Consider the following 14,184-nt stretch of genomic DNA (forward strand, 5'->3'; position numbering starts at 1 on the left):
TTCAGGCCGCAGGGAACCGGAGTCCTCTCTGGTGTTCATGTTTTTCCTGGTTTTGGAGGGAGGGGGGCGGCGGAACCTCGGTCTGTCCCCTGACGCACCCATCAGTTGCTGTGCCCTCCCACCTCCACCCGCACCGGCCGCGGCTCTAACCAGCGGGCAGCCGGCCAGGGGCCTGTGCTCAATGGCTTGTACCTACCGCTCTGTAAAAGCAGCAATATGGCGCTCGGCCCGCCTGAGCCACCCCACAGGACACGGGAAGGCGCAGGCTGGAGGCCTGGACCTGCAGGGCCGGGACACTGCCACAGCCCCTGCAGCCGGAACGTTGGCCCAGGACCACGGGGCCTGCTCCCCCAGGGTCTGGAAATGGGCTGAACCCCGCCCCCAGCTAGGAAATCAGAGGGCTCTTACAGCAGCTGCCTCCCTTTTCTTCCCGATTCTGAACAAACCTATTTTTAAGATGGCTTCTCTCCAACTGCTCCCAAAGCTTGAATATCAGGGGGGAAGTATTTCACTTAAAGCACATTTAACTTCAGGCTAATGTTTTATTAAATACTGTATCACATAGCTACAACAGACTTGTCTTTTGTAGTAAACACTTCCCTGGGCAGCATCCCGAGTTCCAGGCTGCCTCCTCTAAAGCCTCCATCTGCTGAGCACCCCGAGGCCACAAACTCTGCTCCCAGTCCTCTGGGTGAGGTGGGCCAACGGGCCCAGCACCCTGCTTAAGATGACCAGTATAAGCCTGAGGCTCCACAGCCACGCCTCCAGAGCTGGGTCCTGGCCCTGCCTTTGTCCTCCCGCCAGGAACTGTCAGACACCTCAGTGCCCTCACCACTGGCACGTCCCCTGCTGAGCTGTGGGGCGTGGCCGGCCTGTGCCTGCGTTCTGACAAGCTTGTGTGGGTGCAGGATGTCACTGGGGTGCCTGGTCTTCAGCTCCATGCCTCCCGCCAGGAATCTAAGGCGTGGCTTTTCCCTGGGCTCTTGGGGGCAGCGGAAGGCACACAGGTAACGACCCTCCGGCCAGGAGTGGCCCCAGGAGCACACAGCTAGGACAAGTGACAGCAGCCAGCCCTTGCCCAGCTCCTCATGGGAAGCCCAGGGTCTCCGTGGGCAGGAGTGGTCCTTGCCGTGGCCTCCAGGGGCAGCCCCAGGGGTGCCTCAGCCAGGTCTCCCCTCCACTGCCGGGCTCTGCCCAGGTCCTAGCGCAGCTCCACGGAGGACCAAGCACAGCCCGTTGGGAGGAACCTGGGTCTGGTGTGTAAAAGGGGCAGGTGTGCTCCATGAAGGTAAGGCACGTGGCCCAGGTGAGGGGCGTCCGGGACAGACACGCCAGGTCTCCCAGACAGCTCAGGGGCCCAGAGACTCGGGAGGGCCATGCCGTGCTCTCTGACGGGTACCCACCCGCACCCAGAGGAGTGGGAAATGGAGGAGCCCCCAGACTCTCCCACGGCCCTGCCCGAACTTCAGCAGAGAAATTCTAAACATGCCCTCGTTCTCCACGCTGGGGGAGCAGCCCAGGGCCGCCCTCGCCCTGGCCTGGCCAGCTCAGCGCACGGCACACACGTCCAGGATGCAGAAGCGCGCCCGGCAGGTGGGGCAGGGCACACGGCTGGCCAGCCAGGTGTCAGGGCGCTGCGGGTCCTGGCGGCTGGCAAACCACTTGCCCATGCAGGTGAGACACCACATGGGGCGGCAGTAGCACTGCTGGCACTCGCCCTCGGCCGCCTCCTGACATGTCTTCACCAGCTTCACACTGGCACGGCTCTGCATGCAGCCGATGCATGCCTCCAGCTCCTGCAGGGGGTGCAAGGGAGTCACAGGAGCCCGGCGACACCCAGTGGGGCTCCCCACCCCCACCCCCACCGCAGGGACCTGCCCATGGGGGCCCAGCCCCACCTGGCTGCTAGGGACCGAGTACGCCGGGTTAACCTCCACCAGGGAGGCGAACGTCTCCAGGAACAGGTCGCCCAGGCTCTGGCGGATGACCACGTGGGCTGCGCTGCGGATGGGCGCCCGGAGCTTCTCGCACAGCTCGCCGTACTCTGTGGAGTTGAGCCTGCACGGAGAGGGGGCTGCTGGGCGGAGGCCACGGGACACAGACCCCTCCAAAGGGCAGTCTGGCCAGAACCCTGGGACAGGCATCAGGGAGGCCCAGGCTGCACCGAGGGTGACCGGGGTGCTCACAAGCACACAGAGCGGGAGGCTTGGGCCCAGCCCAGCTGCCAACGAAAACGAGCAGCAAAGACAGCCCTGAGCAGAGCCCACAGCCCCGGCGCCTGCTTGCCCCCACAGGACACGGAGGACTGCGCTGAGGCAGTCTGGCCCTTGGCAGGCTCAGGACCGAGGAGGGTCCCGGCAGGCTGGCCACGGCCTCAACAGCATGGGAGGACCTCGGCTCCAGCCTAAGCCTCAGGGGTCCTGCCCCACCCCAACATCCAGTGTGCTCCTGAGAAGGGGAGAAGGCAGCTCAGAGGACAGCGTGGACAGAGGACGTGGGGGGTTCTGTGGGGACACAAGGGGAACGGGGCCAGGGTCACACTGAGGGCCCTCCCACCCATCGCCTCCCAGGACCCAAAGACCAGACCCGGTGCCAGCTGGACACAGGCCTCAGGGACTAGCCCTGCTGCCGCCACCTACCGGATGTCGAAGGCCGGCACCGCGGGAACGACACTGGCCACGCGGATGGTGAGGAGCTGCACGGGCAGGTTCGAGTCTGGCGAGAGGTCGTGCTGCTGCGACTCCGTCACGGTCAGGTGCACGTCCTGCTGCTGGGCCACGTGCACCCGGTACGTGGTCACCTTCATCACCCACGTGTCTGTCACGATCACACGGGCACCCGGGACCCCGGTGGCAAACTTGTCAATCCGCCGGAACTCAGTGTCCACAGAGGAGGCGACAGCCTGCCAGCCCGACTGTGGGAGGGCATAGAGGGCCAGGGTGCGGGCCAGCGGGTGGCGGGCCCACCGGTCCCGGGACCAGTAGTAGATCAGGCTCCAGGAGATGACGGGCAGGCTCACCGCCAGGAGCAGGAAGAGCTGCCAGGCCTGTGGGGCCTGACTCGGGAGGAAGAGCCGCTTCTCCGAGGCTGCGAAGCACATGCCCACGTAGTAGCCTGCAGAGGAGGGAGTGGCCTCAGCAGAGGTCGGCCTGCCAGGCCTGCATCCTCCCTTGGCGGGGCCCACTGAGGGTCACAGTGCTGTCTCTGCACCTCCCCAGGGGCCACTTGTCTCGTTCCAGCCCTGGGCCTCTGCCCTGGTCAGTGCCCCAGGCCGGGGGGGGGGGGGGGGGAGGGTCTTACCCACCTCCACATCTCGCCCAGCTCAGCCCTTGCCCACAGCAGTGATACCACAGGCAAGAGGAAAGCATTTTTAACTTGACACTTTAGTTTTATACGTGTGAGTAACGAAAAAAACTAGCAAAACCTAGAAAGGCAAAAATAAATACATGGATCTGTTGTCACCCAACACGGAGCTGCCCACTGGGCCTCCTGACTCCTGAGGAGATCGGAGCATGGCCCACCCTCACTGGACCCTCTCGTGCCAGATATGGTAGGAAGCCAGGACGGGGGCACGTCACCACGTGGGAGCCGTGCCCAGCACAGGCACGTCAGCCTGGGGCCAGTCCGCAGGGTGAAACGGATGGAGTAGACAGCGAAGGGGTGGAGTGGCTTGAGATTACAAAATTAATAGTACCTGTTGGCTGTTGGTCTAATCACTACATCTCAGCATAATCTGTTGTGTTGCAATAGATAGTATGTCAATAAAGTTTCAAAGCTTTTGAAAAATAATTGAAAAAAATAAAAACAAAGCCCTGTGTCTGGCCACAAGATAAGCTTCGCCAACATTTTGAAAGTTGCCAAGAGGGAGAAGGGTTTGGGTGAAAAGGTGAGGAGATTGGGGGTATGAAGTGCACAGCACAGGGGATATAAGCCGTAATGTTTAACGAGGCACGCTGCCAGGTGGCTGCCGGCCTCCCAGGGCAAGTCCTTCGTAAGTTACAGGTTGTACACTTGGAACTAATGTAAGATTGTAAGTCAACTGTAACTGAAAGATGGAAAAACCACAGGCTCCACTACCTGCCCCAGGTGTGGCCTGCTGGGATCACTGTCCCCTAAGTTCTGGTTCCCACAGACAGCCCCGCTACAACTCCGACTCAGCCCAGCCTCCTGGGCCTCCTGGCTGCTCCCCACACCCACCAGGACTGCTGCTTCCGGCTGCTGCGAGCTGAAGCCCCTCCCTGTGTCCACAGCCTGCAGGTGTGGTGGACACAGCCAGCTGCTGTCCCAGCCCTGGGCCCGCCCCTTACCGTCCAGAGGTCCTCTACCCCACTCTTCAGCCAGACCCCACCCATCCGCGGACAGACTCGCTCCCAGAGACCAGCTAGGACAGAACCTGAACGTCCTGGCCACCCACATGCCTTCCAGTCTGCACCTGTGACATCACCCCCCGCCCCCGCATGATGTCACCCATCTCCGCCTGCCCTTCCCACACCCACTTTCCCAGGCCTGGGCTAAGGCCACCGCGTTCCTCCGTTGGAATCCGTTAACTTGAGCTCCTCTCCCAGGAACTGCCGTCCACAGGACCGTTCTCCATCCGCCCCAGCGGAGCCAAGCACCCCTCCCCAGGGCTCGGAGCCCGCCTGCTGCCACCTGCAACCGCCCAGATGCCGCCAGCGTGGAGCACACGGGCGGTTGGCCCACCGCCTCGGGCGCTCGAGGCAACGGGAGATCCCAGAACCCTCCCCTCGGAGGGAGGTGTCCCTGCGGCCCGGCCACCCGGGGACCCCGGAGCTTGGGAGGGGAGGGGAGCGGGCCTCACCCAGCGGCAGCAGCGAGTGGCACAGCAGCGTGGCGGCCGTGCGGCGCTGATGGTAGCGCACGAAGGCGGCGTCCTCGCTGCCCAGCCAGCCCGACAGCAGGTTCTGCACCGTGAGCCCGGCCGAGTGGAACTCGGTGGGCGTGAACACGAAGCACACGGCCAACACCAGATAGGCCAGCGTGAAGGTGACCTCCGGGCTGTCCATCACGCCACCGCCGCCGCCGCCTAGATCCGTGGCGAAGCCGCCCCCTCGGCGCGGAGCAGGCCCGAGCGTCCCGGTCCCGTAGGAGCCGAGCGGCGCGGGGTGCTCTGGGAGATGCAGTCCCACCACGGCCGGGCGAGAGGCACTCTGGGAGATGGAGTCACCGCGAAGCCCCGCCCTCAGCCGGGAGCCGTGAACTGCCCCCAGTTCTCGCGAGGGTTCGACTCCAAGCCCCGCCTGAAGGCGGTGCTGCACCTGGCCCCATTTTACCGCTGGAGAAACGGAGACCCGGCGGGCAGTCCTCAGGCCCTAGCCTTTCGGCGCCCGCAGCAGAGCCCGCGATCCCGGGTGGGCGGGGGGTCCCACAGCCACCGCCAGTCCACGAGCGGCCCTTCTCCCTCCCATGCTCAGCTTCCAAGGACTTCCGGCACCCGCCCGCCCAGCGTGCCCCTCGCCCCGGAAGCACACCCGCAGCGCGTTGAGGGCGTGGCTGGGCGGTGCGCCCTCCTATTGGCCGCTGGCGCTCGGGCGCCCTCCCCCGACCGCGCGCTGATTGGCCGCACGCACCAACCGTCGGTATTTGAATCGGCGGCGGGCGGACCGAGTCTGGGACCGGCGCCTCCCGTTCGCCTCCCGTTCCGTCCTCGGCTCTGCGCGGCGGCCGGCAGGTAAGGCGGCTGCTGGCGGCGGGGCGGGCTCCGCTCCAGCCTCGGCCCCTCCGGCGGCAGGGGAAGCGCCGGCCGAGTCCACCCCTAACGCGAGCCGCCCTCCGCGGTTCCTCCAGGGCCGCTGCCCGCAAGGCCCCTCCCCCCGGAGCCTCCGCCGGCCTCGGGGCTCCCCTGCCTCCCCGGCTCTTCGGTGGTCCCCCCGGGCCGTTCGTCCGTCCGACAGCCCCCTGGCTCCCCGGGACCTCGTCCAGCCTCCATCCATCCCCACCCCTCGCTGCTACCTGCGGGGGCGCGTCCCCGCCAGCCCCCTGCCGACGCCCCGCCGCCCTCGGCCGGGAGCGCCCCCCCCCACCGGCCCCACCCGCACCCGCGGCCACACCTGGGTCCGTGGGCCACCGAGCCTGAGCCTCACAGCGGCCGTTCGCTGTGCCGCCCTCCCCAGGCCGGGAAGGGCCTGCCCTGTGTCACCCAGCTGCCAGGCCAGACACCCAAGTCCCCCTGGTTTATCTTCCCTGCTTCCCAGAGCGGGGCCTGCCGGCCCACCCTGCCCCTGCCCAGCCCGGTGGCCTTGCCTGCAGCCACCCCGCCCAGCGCTGCTCCTCTGTTGTCTCCTTGGGGACCTTCGCAGGGGCTGAGGGAGGGAGGAGTGGCGGAAAGCTCAGCTTGGGAAGGCCTGGCAGCCCGCCTCCCTGCTGTTTCCTGTGGGGCCCGGGCTCTGCCCCATTTCCTCCCAGGCTAGCCCTCCGTGTCTCCTGCCTTCTACCGCAGAGTCCGGGCAGAACCTGGCTCTCCCTGCTGCTGAAGGCCCTTCTAGCGGTAGCCGCCAGCCCCGTGGACAGGGGACGGTACCGCCCTCCCTGCAGGGCCAGGCCCGGCCACGGCTGTGCCGGGCAGGGGGAGCCCTCGGTGACATCACTCCTGCCTCTCCAGCATGAGTCTGCTGATCCCCAGTGACGAGAATGTCACCGCAGACCGGCGCGCAGACAGCTGCGACTTCCTGTTTGCACCACCCGACCTCAGCGGAAGATCGCCCGTGCTCCGGCCCTCACAGAAGGAGAATGTGCCGCCCAGGAGCACGGCCAGGGCTCTGAAGGTGGGTGCCGCGCCCCCTGCCCGCCCCGTCACTGGGCCAGCTTTCCGGGAAGCAGCAGCCTGGCGTGGTGGGGCCGAGACGGAGGGCTGAGCGGCGCTCCCTCCCCCACAGGTGACCTTCCAGACGCCACTGCGGGACCCACACACACACAGGATCCTGACCCCCAGCATGAGCAGCAACCTCGAGGCCTGCTGTGCCCTGGATGACGCCATCGCAGCAGAGAGCTCCCCTGGAGGCTGGACCCGCAGGGAGGAGTAAGTGCGCTCTGTGCGGTCGGGTGGGCGTGGCCAGGCAGCTGTGTTTGCCGTCTGTCCTCTGGGCTCTCCGTCTGCGCTGAGCTTGGATCCAGTTGGATCACGACGGAATTGGGGCTTAACCCCCGCCTTTCACCAGGAGGCGCCGCACCCAGCCTCCCAGGCTTCGGTGTTTGGCGTGGCTGGTGGTCGGCGGAGCCTCTGTCTGAGCAGGAGGACCCCGCTGGGGGCCCTGCTCCCGGATTTGGCTGAACTGACCCCCCTGGGCCGCTCCAGAGTGAGGGGGTCTCAGGCACCTTATTCTGGCTTTTGCTGACCTTTGCTGTTTAGAACTTGCTTCTTCTCTTAAGCAGTTTCAGAGGTACAGAGAAAGGCATTTGAGTAAAGTGTCCCCACTAGACCTTCACCTCCCTTGCACAAAGTATCCTTGGGCCCTGTTCCCGTTCCCTGTGGAAGCTTCTGGAACCTGCATCTGTTTCTCTCCCTAGGTTTTCTTTCTACTTTTCAAAGTCACTTTGCATTTTCTTTTTGAAATTTAACTGAAAGGTCAGAGCAACTCAGAGACTGTTCTTTCATAGCAACACCAAGAAGGAAGGGAGTGGCTGTCAGATGCTGCGCCCGGCACTGAGTGGCCGATGGGGCACATGCTGTGGGAGGCCAGCCTGAGGACGGTTCACAGAACGTTTCTTTTCCTGTCGTTAGCTGACGTTTTCAGTATAGACAAAAACCTACTCAAAACCCCCTGGCAATGGGCAAGGAGACACCTGATGGGTGGTGTTGCTCTTACATCAGGGGCAAAGCAGATGTACAGTCCTTAGTTCATCCTAGCTTGATGCCTTTGTTGGTGGCCAGAGCTGTTTCATGCCCTTAAAAAAAAAAATTTAAAAAAAGTAATAAACCTACATAAAAAGCCAGCGAGTTCAGTTGTGTTGACTGAGTCTGTTCTAAAAGCCAACAGTTCACCAAGGAAATAGACACCAAACCCACCGACGAAACTCTACAGAGACCTGCAGTGGCTGCCGCCCACCGCCCTCCGGCGGACACGAGACCAGCCTCTGAGGACGAGCATGGCCGCCAGCCTGCCTCCGCACCCCAGGCCCGCCCGGGTCCCTCCGGCTGTCCCCAGGCGCCCGCGAGTCCTGAAAACCAGTCCCTGTCTCCACAAGGAACGTCCAGCGGCCCCGGGCCAGGCCTGGAGGACGACGGTGGCTCTCACTCCCTGGGGGAAAGCACTGCACCCCCCCCTGGAGCTCCAGAAGACCCTCCCGGGGCCCCATCCCCAGGCGGAACAGAGCACCCTCCCACAGCCACAGGAGGGCGCTCAGACGGACCCCCTGCTGCTCACCCCCAAGCGGCCCTCGGAGAAGACCCCACCACGGACCTGCCTGGGGCCCCGGCCGGCCCCCTGGAGGCTGGAGGGGCGCCGGCCCCACGTCCCCGGGAGGAGGACACCAGTGGCCAAGCTGCCGGCTCTTCGGGCAAGGGGCCCGTGAGGCTGGAGTTCGACTTTTCTGCCGGAGCCACCAGCAAGAGGCCACGCCCCCCGAGGAAAGTGGGGAGGCCGGCGAGGCAGGAAGCGCCCCCTGAGGCGGCGGGAGAGGGGCCCGCTCCCCCCCGTCCCCGGGGGTCTCACAGCCTGGACGGCGCAGACTTCAGCCCCTTCGGAGGCCGTGGAGAGCCCTGTGCCCCGGCACGCCCCCAGGGCAGGCCGGCAGGGTCTGGGGCCGCAGGGGACTCCCCTCCCCGCAGGTAAGAGGAGGCGGTGGCGGCTCCGGGATCCGTGGAGGACCCGGACCAACGTGCACTTGTTTGGCAGGCGTGAGGTAGCTGGCGGGGCGGGCCACGCGTGTGAGCTCCCCCCAGCCCCACGCGCCCAGGGCTGTCGCTGTGCCTGCGGGTCCCCACGCTGCGGGCTGCCCGGTGCCGGGTCATAAGAGGCGCTGTGCCGGGCCCAGTGCTCCCACTTGCACACACAGCCCTGACCACCCCACTGCCCAGTCCTGGTCCTTCCCAGTGAGGCCGCCTCCTGCCCCCAGCCTCTTGGCCGGTTTCCTGGTAAAAAGGACGCAGGACTCGGCCCCCCACCATGGAGTTAAGCCCTCAGGGCTCCCCCCTGCTTCCAAGTCCTGGAGGCTCGGGTCCTCAGGGGAGGGCGGGTGGCGGGCATCGCCGAGCCCCATCTTAGCCCTGGACCTGGCTTTCTGGGTGAGGAGGGTGCACAGAGCAGGATCGGGGGTGAGGGGTGCGGGCCCTGGTGACCCCGTCTCTTCAGGCAGATGCCTCCAGCCTCCGCAGACGGCACACCTGTGACGCAGTCCGCAGCGGGGATGGAGGGACCGGTGGGCGAGGTACGCAGCGTGCCCGAGCCGAGCACATCTTCCCGCAGTCCCGGTGTGTGTTCCCATGCCCCAATAGCCAGAGGGAGGCCAGTGGTGACCCGTGGGACACAGCGCTGCCCACCGACCCACACCCTCTTCTCCAGGAGGCCGTGAGGCCGAGGCCCCACCGGGACCTCGACTTCTCGAGACGCTCCAACGAGCCAACGGTGACCTCTCTTCCACTCAGGAGGGAGCCGCCACTCTGGAGCCAGCAGCTGCCCCCGGCCGGCCGAGCTCGGAGCCCCCAGTCCCTGCCGCCGACCCAGCGCCCCCCACTCTGCAGGGGCCCGAGCCTGCCTGGGACCTGCGGGAGGAGCACTTCCAGGACGCCGCGGAGGGTGCGTGGCCCGGTCCTCCCTCTGCTGGCGTCCGCAGGCAGCTGGGCTCTGACTGCGCGCAGCCTCAGGCGGAAGCCGGTTATCGGGCGCCCCGGAGGTTCCTTTACGAAGGCCCTCGCGGAGGGCACAGCACAGGGTGCGGGCGGCCTGACGGTCACAGTGCCCGACCCTGGCCTCGGGCACTGGAGAAACGGCTGGAACCGAGACCCCACTGGCCGAGTTGCTTTAAAAGACATGAGGCTGCCGGCCAGGTTGCCCTCTGGCTCCTGGGCCCCTCTGCAGGTCGCCAGGACCAGGGAGGCGCCGGGCAGGCTGCTGCTCCCAGGGACAGCCCGTGGGTGGGTCTAAGTCCGGCTCCTCGCGAAGCGTGTGGTCAGCGTGGCCCGTGGATGACGGGCGTGTGGACAGCAGCCCGCTATGCGCTCCCCAGGGGGTGGCTTCTGTGTGGTTCCTTCGGCTGCATGAGCGTGCGTACGGGGTATGCGTACGGGTGGAAGTTCCCGCTCCACGAACGTGCCCCCGGGGTCCGCACCGGCTCCTCCCAGGGCCGGGGGGGGGGGGGGGGGGGGGGCGGGGAGGGCCGTCATCAGAGACTCAGGCTCGCCCGGGTGGTGTCAACAGTGGTTCTCGTTTAGCCCCGGGACCTTTGGTTGTCACCCCTGGGGTGCCCGGCACGGCCCTCAGAACAACCTGGTGGGGGGAGGGGAGGCACAGCGGGTGCGGGCAGTGTGATGGGGCTCTGGGCACCTGCAGTGAGGTGCCGGCGGCCTTTGCTCGTTGGGGAAGCACAGTCCGCCGTGTGTGGGCGCCGGCAGTGGCCACACTGTCTGCTCCCTCAGTTCTAGGCATGGGGGTCGACGTGGACTACCTGGAGCAGTTTGGGACATCCCAGGTGAGCTCAAGGGGCTGGCTCGGGGACTTTCCTAGCGCAGCTGTCACACTGGGCACCCGGGCGATGCTTCGGGCTGGGCGTCGGGCTGTCTGGGCCTCTCCTGCAGCTGCTTTCCTTAGCCACGTCCTGTGGTCCCCGCACAGCCCCATCCCGGTCCCGGAGCCCTGGGAGGCGGTGCAGTGAGCACTCGGGCCTTTGGTCGCCTCGCCTGGGGGCTGCTGTCGGTCAGGATGAGGGGACCCAGCTGACGCCCCCGTTTCAGTTTAAGGAGTCGGCCCTGAGGAAGCAGTCCCTGTATCTCAAGTTCGACCCGCTCCTGAAGGACAGCCCCGAGAGGCCTGCGCCCGTGGCCCTCACGACCAGCAGGTGGGCCGGCCCCGGGGACGGGCTCAGAGACCTCCAGGCTCGGAGCACCAGGCTGAGCTGTGCCCTCGGCTGCAGGAGGGGGTGCCCCAATAGTGCGTTTGGAAGGCACCGGCAGGTCTGACCCGCGTGTGCCTCTGCTTTCAGTGCGCCGGGTGCCGAGGCGCCTTCCTGCGGGGGCCCACCCCAGGGCCCGCTGGTGGACCTGGACTTCCCGGCCGGGCCGGGCCTGCCTGTGAGTGCTGTTCCCCTTGTCCTGTAGGGACGGGCTTTATGGTCGGGGATCTGAAGGGTCAGCGGTCAGTGGGCGGGGGGCTCCTGTTTGTCTCTGGTCACTGCAGTCCTGGAGCCTCCTGCCCCCAGGACCTGTCCTCCCTGACCACAGGACGGGGCTGGATGGGAGAGGAGCTGGGGCCCAGCTGGCCTCTGTCGCCCCGCAGGTGGCCCCACCTCTGGACGTGCTCAGGCCCTCGGGCCCCCTTGTGGACGTGCTGCAGTACAGCCAGAGGGACCTGGATGCGGCGGTGAGAGCGGGGCCTGGGGCGGGGGTGCTGTGGGGTGGGACCCCAGGTGTCCACTTACTCAGCCGGCTGTGCCTGCCTTGCCCTGGCCTCATTGCCCACGGCCCCTGCCCTGCCCTGAGCTGCCTCCGGTGTGGTGTTCTCTCTGCCACCACCTCTCCCCTCCCAAGCTGCTTCCCAGCCTGGCCTGTAGGCCACACCCCACACACAAGCATGGGACCCCCCACAGAGGGGAGCTTGATGGGCTCACACCCCAGATGCGGGCACCTGCTGGCCAACTGATGCTCATGCTTCTGTGTAGGTAGAGGCAGCACAGAAGGAGGTCCTGCAGCTGCGGAGCCAGTGTGAGGAGCTGCACCAGAAAAACCTGGAGATGGGGTGAGGCCTGCGGGGGGAGGGGGGGGGAGTGTGCCTGGGGAGGGGGTGGGGCCTGCGGGGGCCTGGGGATGGGGTGGGGCCTGCGGGGGCCTGGGGATGGGGGGGGGGCCTGTGGGGGGGGGGGAGTGTGCCTGGGGATGGGGTGAGGCCTGCGGGGGGAAGCGGCTGCCTGGAGATGGGGTGAGGCCTGCCAGGGGGCGGGGGGGTGGCGCCTGCCGGGGCCTGGGGAGGCGGGGGGGCCTGCGGGGCTGGCGAGGGGGTTGGGCGCCACGGCGCTCACACATCTCTTCCCACAGGAAGGTCATGGATGGGTACGAGAGCTTCATGTACCAGGCGATGGGTAAGTGTGGCCCGAGCCCTTCTCCTACAGCAGCTCCTGCCGCGGAGCCACAGCCCCAGCGTAGGTCAGCCAGGCCAGTGCGGGAGCCGCTGGGGTCAGGCTGTGGGCTGGTGCTCAGTTCCCAAACGGCCGGAACCCAGACCCGCGGCTGGGACCACAGGGGCAGCCGTCCCCGGTGTGTCCAGCCTCACCCTCTGGGCATCAGCTCGGTGTCCTGCCTCTCCCCGGCCAGGGACTCGGGCTCCAGAGGCGCCAGCTGGGGGGCGGGTCACCGCGGGCTCTGATTGGGGCCCTGGGACCCCGTCCGTCCCGGGGGTTCCGGCCTGGTGTTGGGAAGTGCTGAGGTCTGGGAGAGCAGGCAGGTGGGGCCTGGGTGCTGCGGCTGACGCCGCCCTGCCCTGTGCCTGTCCCTTCTCAAGAGGAGGCTCGGAAACAGCAGGACCTCGCCAAAGCCGAGATGCAGAAGGTTCAGAAAGAGAAAGACCAGCTGAGCACAGACCTGAGCTCCATGGAGAAGTCCTTCTCCGACCTCTTCAAGCGGTTTGAGAAGCAGAAGGAGGCGCTCGAGGGCTACCGGACGGTAGGGCTCTGCCCTGACACCTTGTCATGCCCAGTCCCAGCCCCCCGGCGGGAGCCGCCCTCCCCACCGAGTCCTGGTCCCTCGAACGCGGCACCTGGCGAAGCCTAGCTCTGCACTGGGCTGGGCGGCCGGCCTCACCCGTGGGCACCGGGGAGCCCGCACTGCCCCCTCAGCGCCCCCAGCTGGGCACGTGCGGGAGTCAGGGCTGCGGGGAGGGAGCTCGGGGCCCAGGAGGCACTGACGGCCATTGGGGCCGGGTCAGGCTGGTGTCCGGGGAGGGGAGACCTGAGCTGGGCGTGGAGGGCCTTTTCCAAAAGAAAAGCAAGTGCTGCGTCCGCGGCCTTCCTCGTCCGAGCTGCTGGCCGGGCCTCGCACACCCGACCCAGAGCAGCCAGCGGCCGGTAACGCCCCTCCCCTTAAAGAACGAAGAGTCGCTGAAGAAGTGTGTGGAGGACTACATCGCCAGGGTCCAGAAGGAAGGCCAGCGGTACCAGGCTCTGAAGGCCCATGCGGAGGAGAAGCTCCGGCTGTGAGCAGGCGCCTGGGCAGTGGGGAGCGGGGGGAGGAAGAGGAGGAGGAGGAAGGGGAGCTGAGCACTCCCCTGTGCAGGGCCAGCGAGGAGATCGCCCAGGTGCGGAGCAAGGCCCAGGCGGAGGCGCTGGCCTTCCAGGCGAGCCTGCGGAAGGAGCAGATGCGGGTCCAGTCGCTGGAGAAGGCGGTGGAGCAGAAGGTGGGTGCGGCCTGAGGCCGGGAGCGGGAGGGAGCCTCCCGAGGTTTGGGACCTGCCATGTCGCGGCCTGTGGCCTGCGGGCTCCCCAGCTGGGCCACAACCCTCCTCCAAATGCCTCTCCGTGCCCGGCCGGGTGCCCCCGGGCCTGCTGCCACCCCGAGCACTGGGAGACGGGGGTGGACGCCCTTTTCAGACGAAAGAGAACGACGAGCTGACCAGAATCTGCGACGACCTCATTTCCAAGATGGAGAAGATCTGACGTGGGACCGCCCTGCCGCCCGCCCTCCTGTCTGTCTGTCTGTCTGTCTGTTAGGTTTCATGTTCCTTCTCCTCTCCTCACCTCAGCTCGTCTTTAAACTGATCACTTTAGAAACGAGACTAAATAAAATGTGAGTTTTGCACTGAAGTTGCTCTGTCTGGATTAAAGCCAAGCTCCCAGCTTTGGCCAGATCCTCCATGGCCCACTGTGCTTCGGCCTCTCTGCCCGCACTGCAGGGCTGCCAGCGGGCACGCCGTCTACTGGGTCTGCTTCCCAACCACAGGCCCAAGTCCAGTGGACCGAAGCTGATGTTATTGTCATTTATTTTTTTTATTTTTATTTTTTCAGAGAGGAAGGGAGAGAGAGAGA

At 66.3% G+C, this 14,184-nt stretch overlaps 2 protein-coding genes across 2 annotated transcripts; one reads left to right on the top strand and one right to left on the bottom strand.

Moving 5' to 3' along the window:
- Positions 1-522: 522 nt before the first annotated feature.
- TMEM129 (transmembrane protein 129, E3 ubiquitin ligase) lies at positions 523-5,024 on the bottom strand. Its single transcript, XM_036417074.2, has 4 exons — positions 4,820-5,024; positions 2,640-3,114; positions 1,899-2,058; positions 523-1,796 (listed from the first exon to the last, which is right to left on the bottom strand). Exons 1-4 carry the CDS (start codon positions 5,022-5,024, stop codon positions 1,548-1,550), a joined length of 1,089 nt encoding a protein of 362 aa, XP_036272967.1. The 3' UTR covers positions 523-1,547.
- Positions 5,025-5,135: 111 nt separating this feature from the next.
- On the top strand, positions 5,136-13,962 carry TACC3 (transforming acidic coiled-coil containing protein 3). Its single transcript, XM_045574028.1, has 16 exons — positions 5,136-5,689; positions 6,620-6,782; positions 6,894-7,036; positions 7,988-8,785; positions 9,309-9,384; positions 9,602-9,752; positions 10,592-10,644; positions 10,907-11,010; positions 11,155-11,242; positions 11,448-11,531; positions 11,830-11,906; positions 12,203-12,246; positions 12,666-12,826; positions 13,249-13,355; positions 13,436-13,556; positions 13,750-13,962. Exons 1-16 carry the CDS (start codon positions 5,136-5,138, stop codon positions 13,813-13,815), a joined length of 2,790 nt encoding a protein of 929 aa, XP_045429984.1. The 3' UTR covers positions 13,816-13,962.
- Positions 13,963-14,184: the final 222 nt, after the last annotated feature.

The sequence above is a fragment of the Pipistrellus kuhlii genome, unplaced genomic scaffold (assembly GCF_014108245.1).
Source record: "Pipistrellus kuhlii isolate mPipKuh1 unplaced genomic scaffold, mPipKuh1.p scaffold_m20_p_58, whole genome shotgun sequence".
Lineage (NCBI taxonomy): Eukaryota > Metazoa > Chordata > Mammalia > Chiroptera > Vespertilionidae > Pipistrellus > Pipistrellus kuhlii.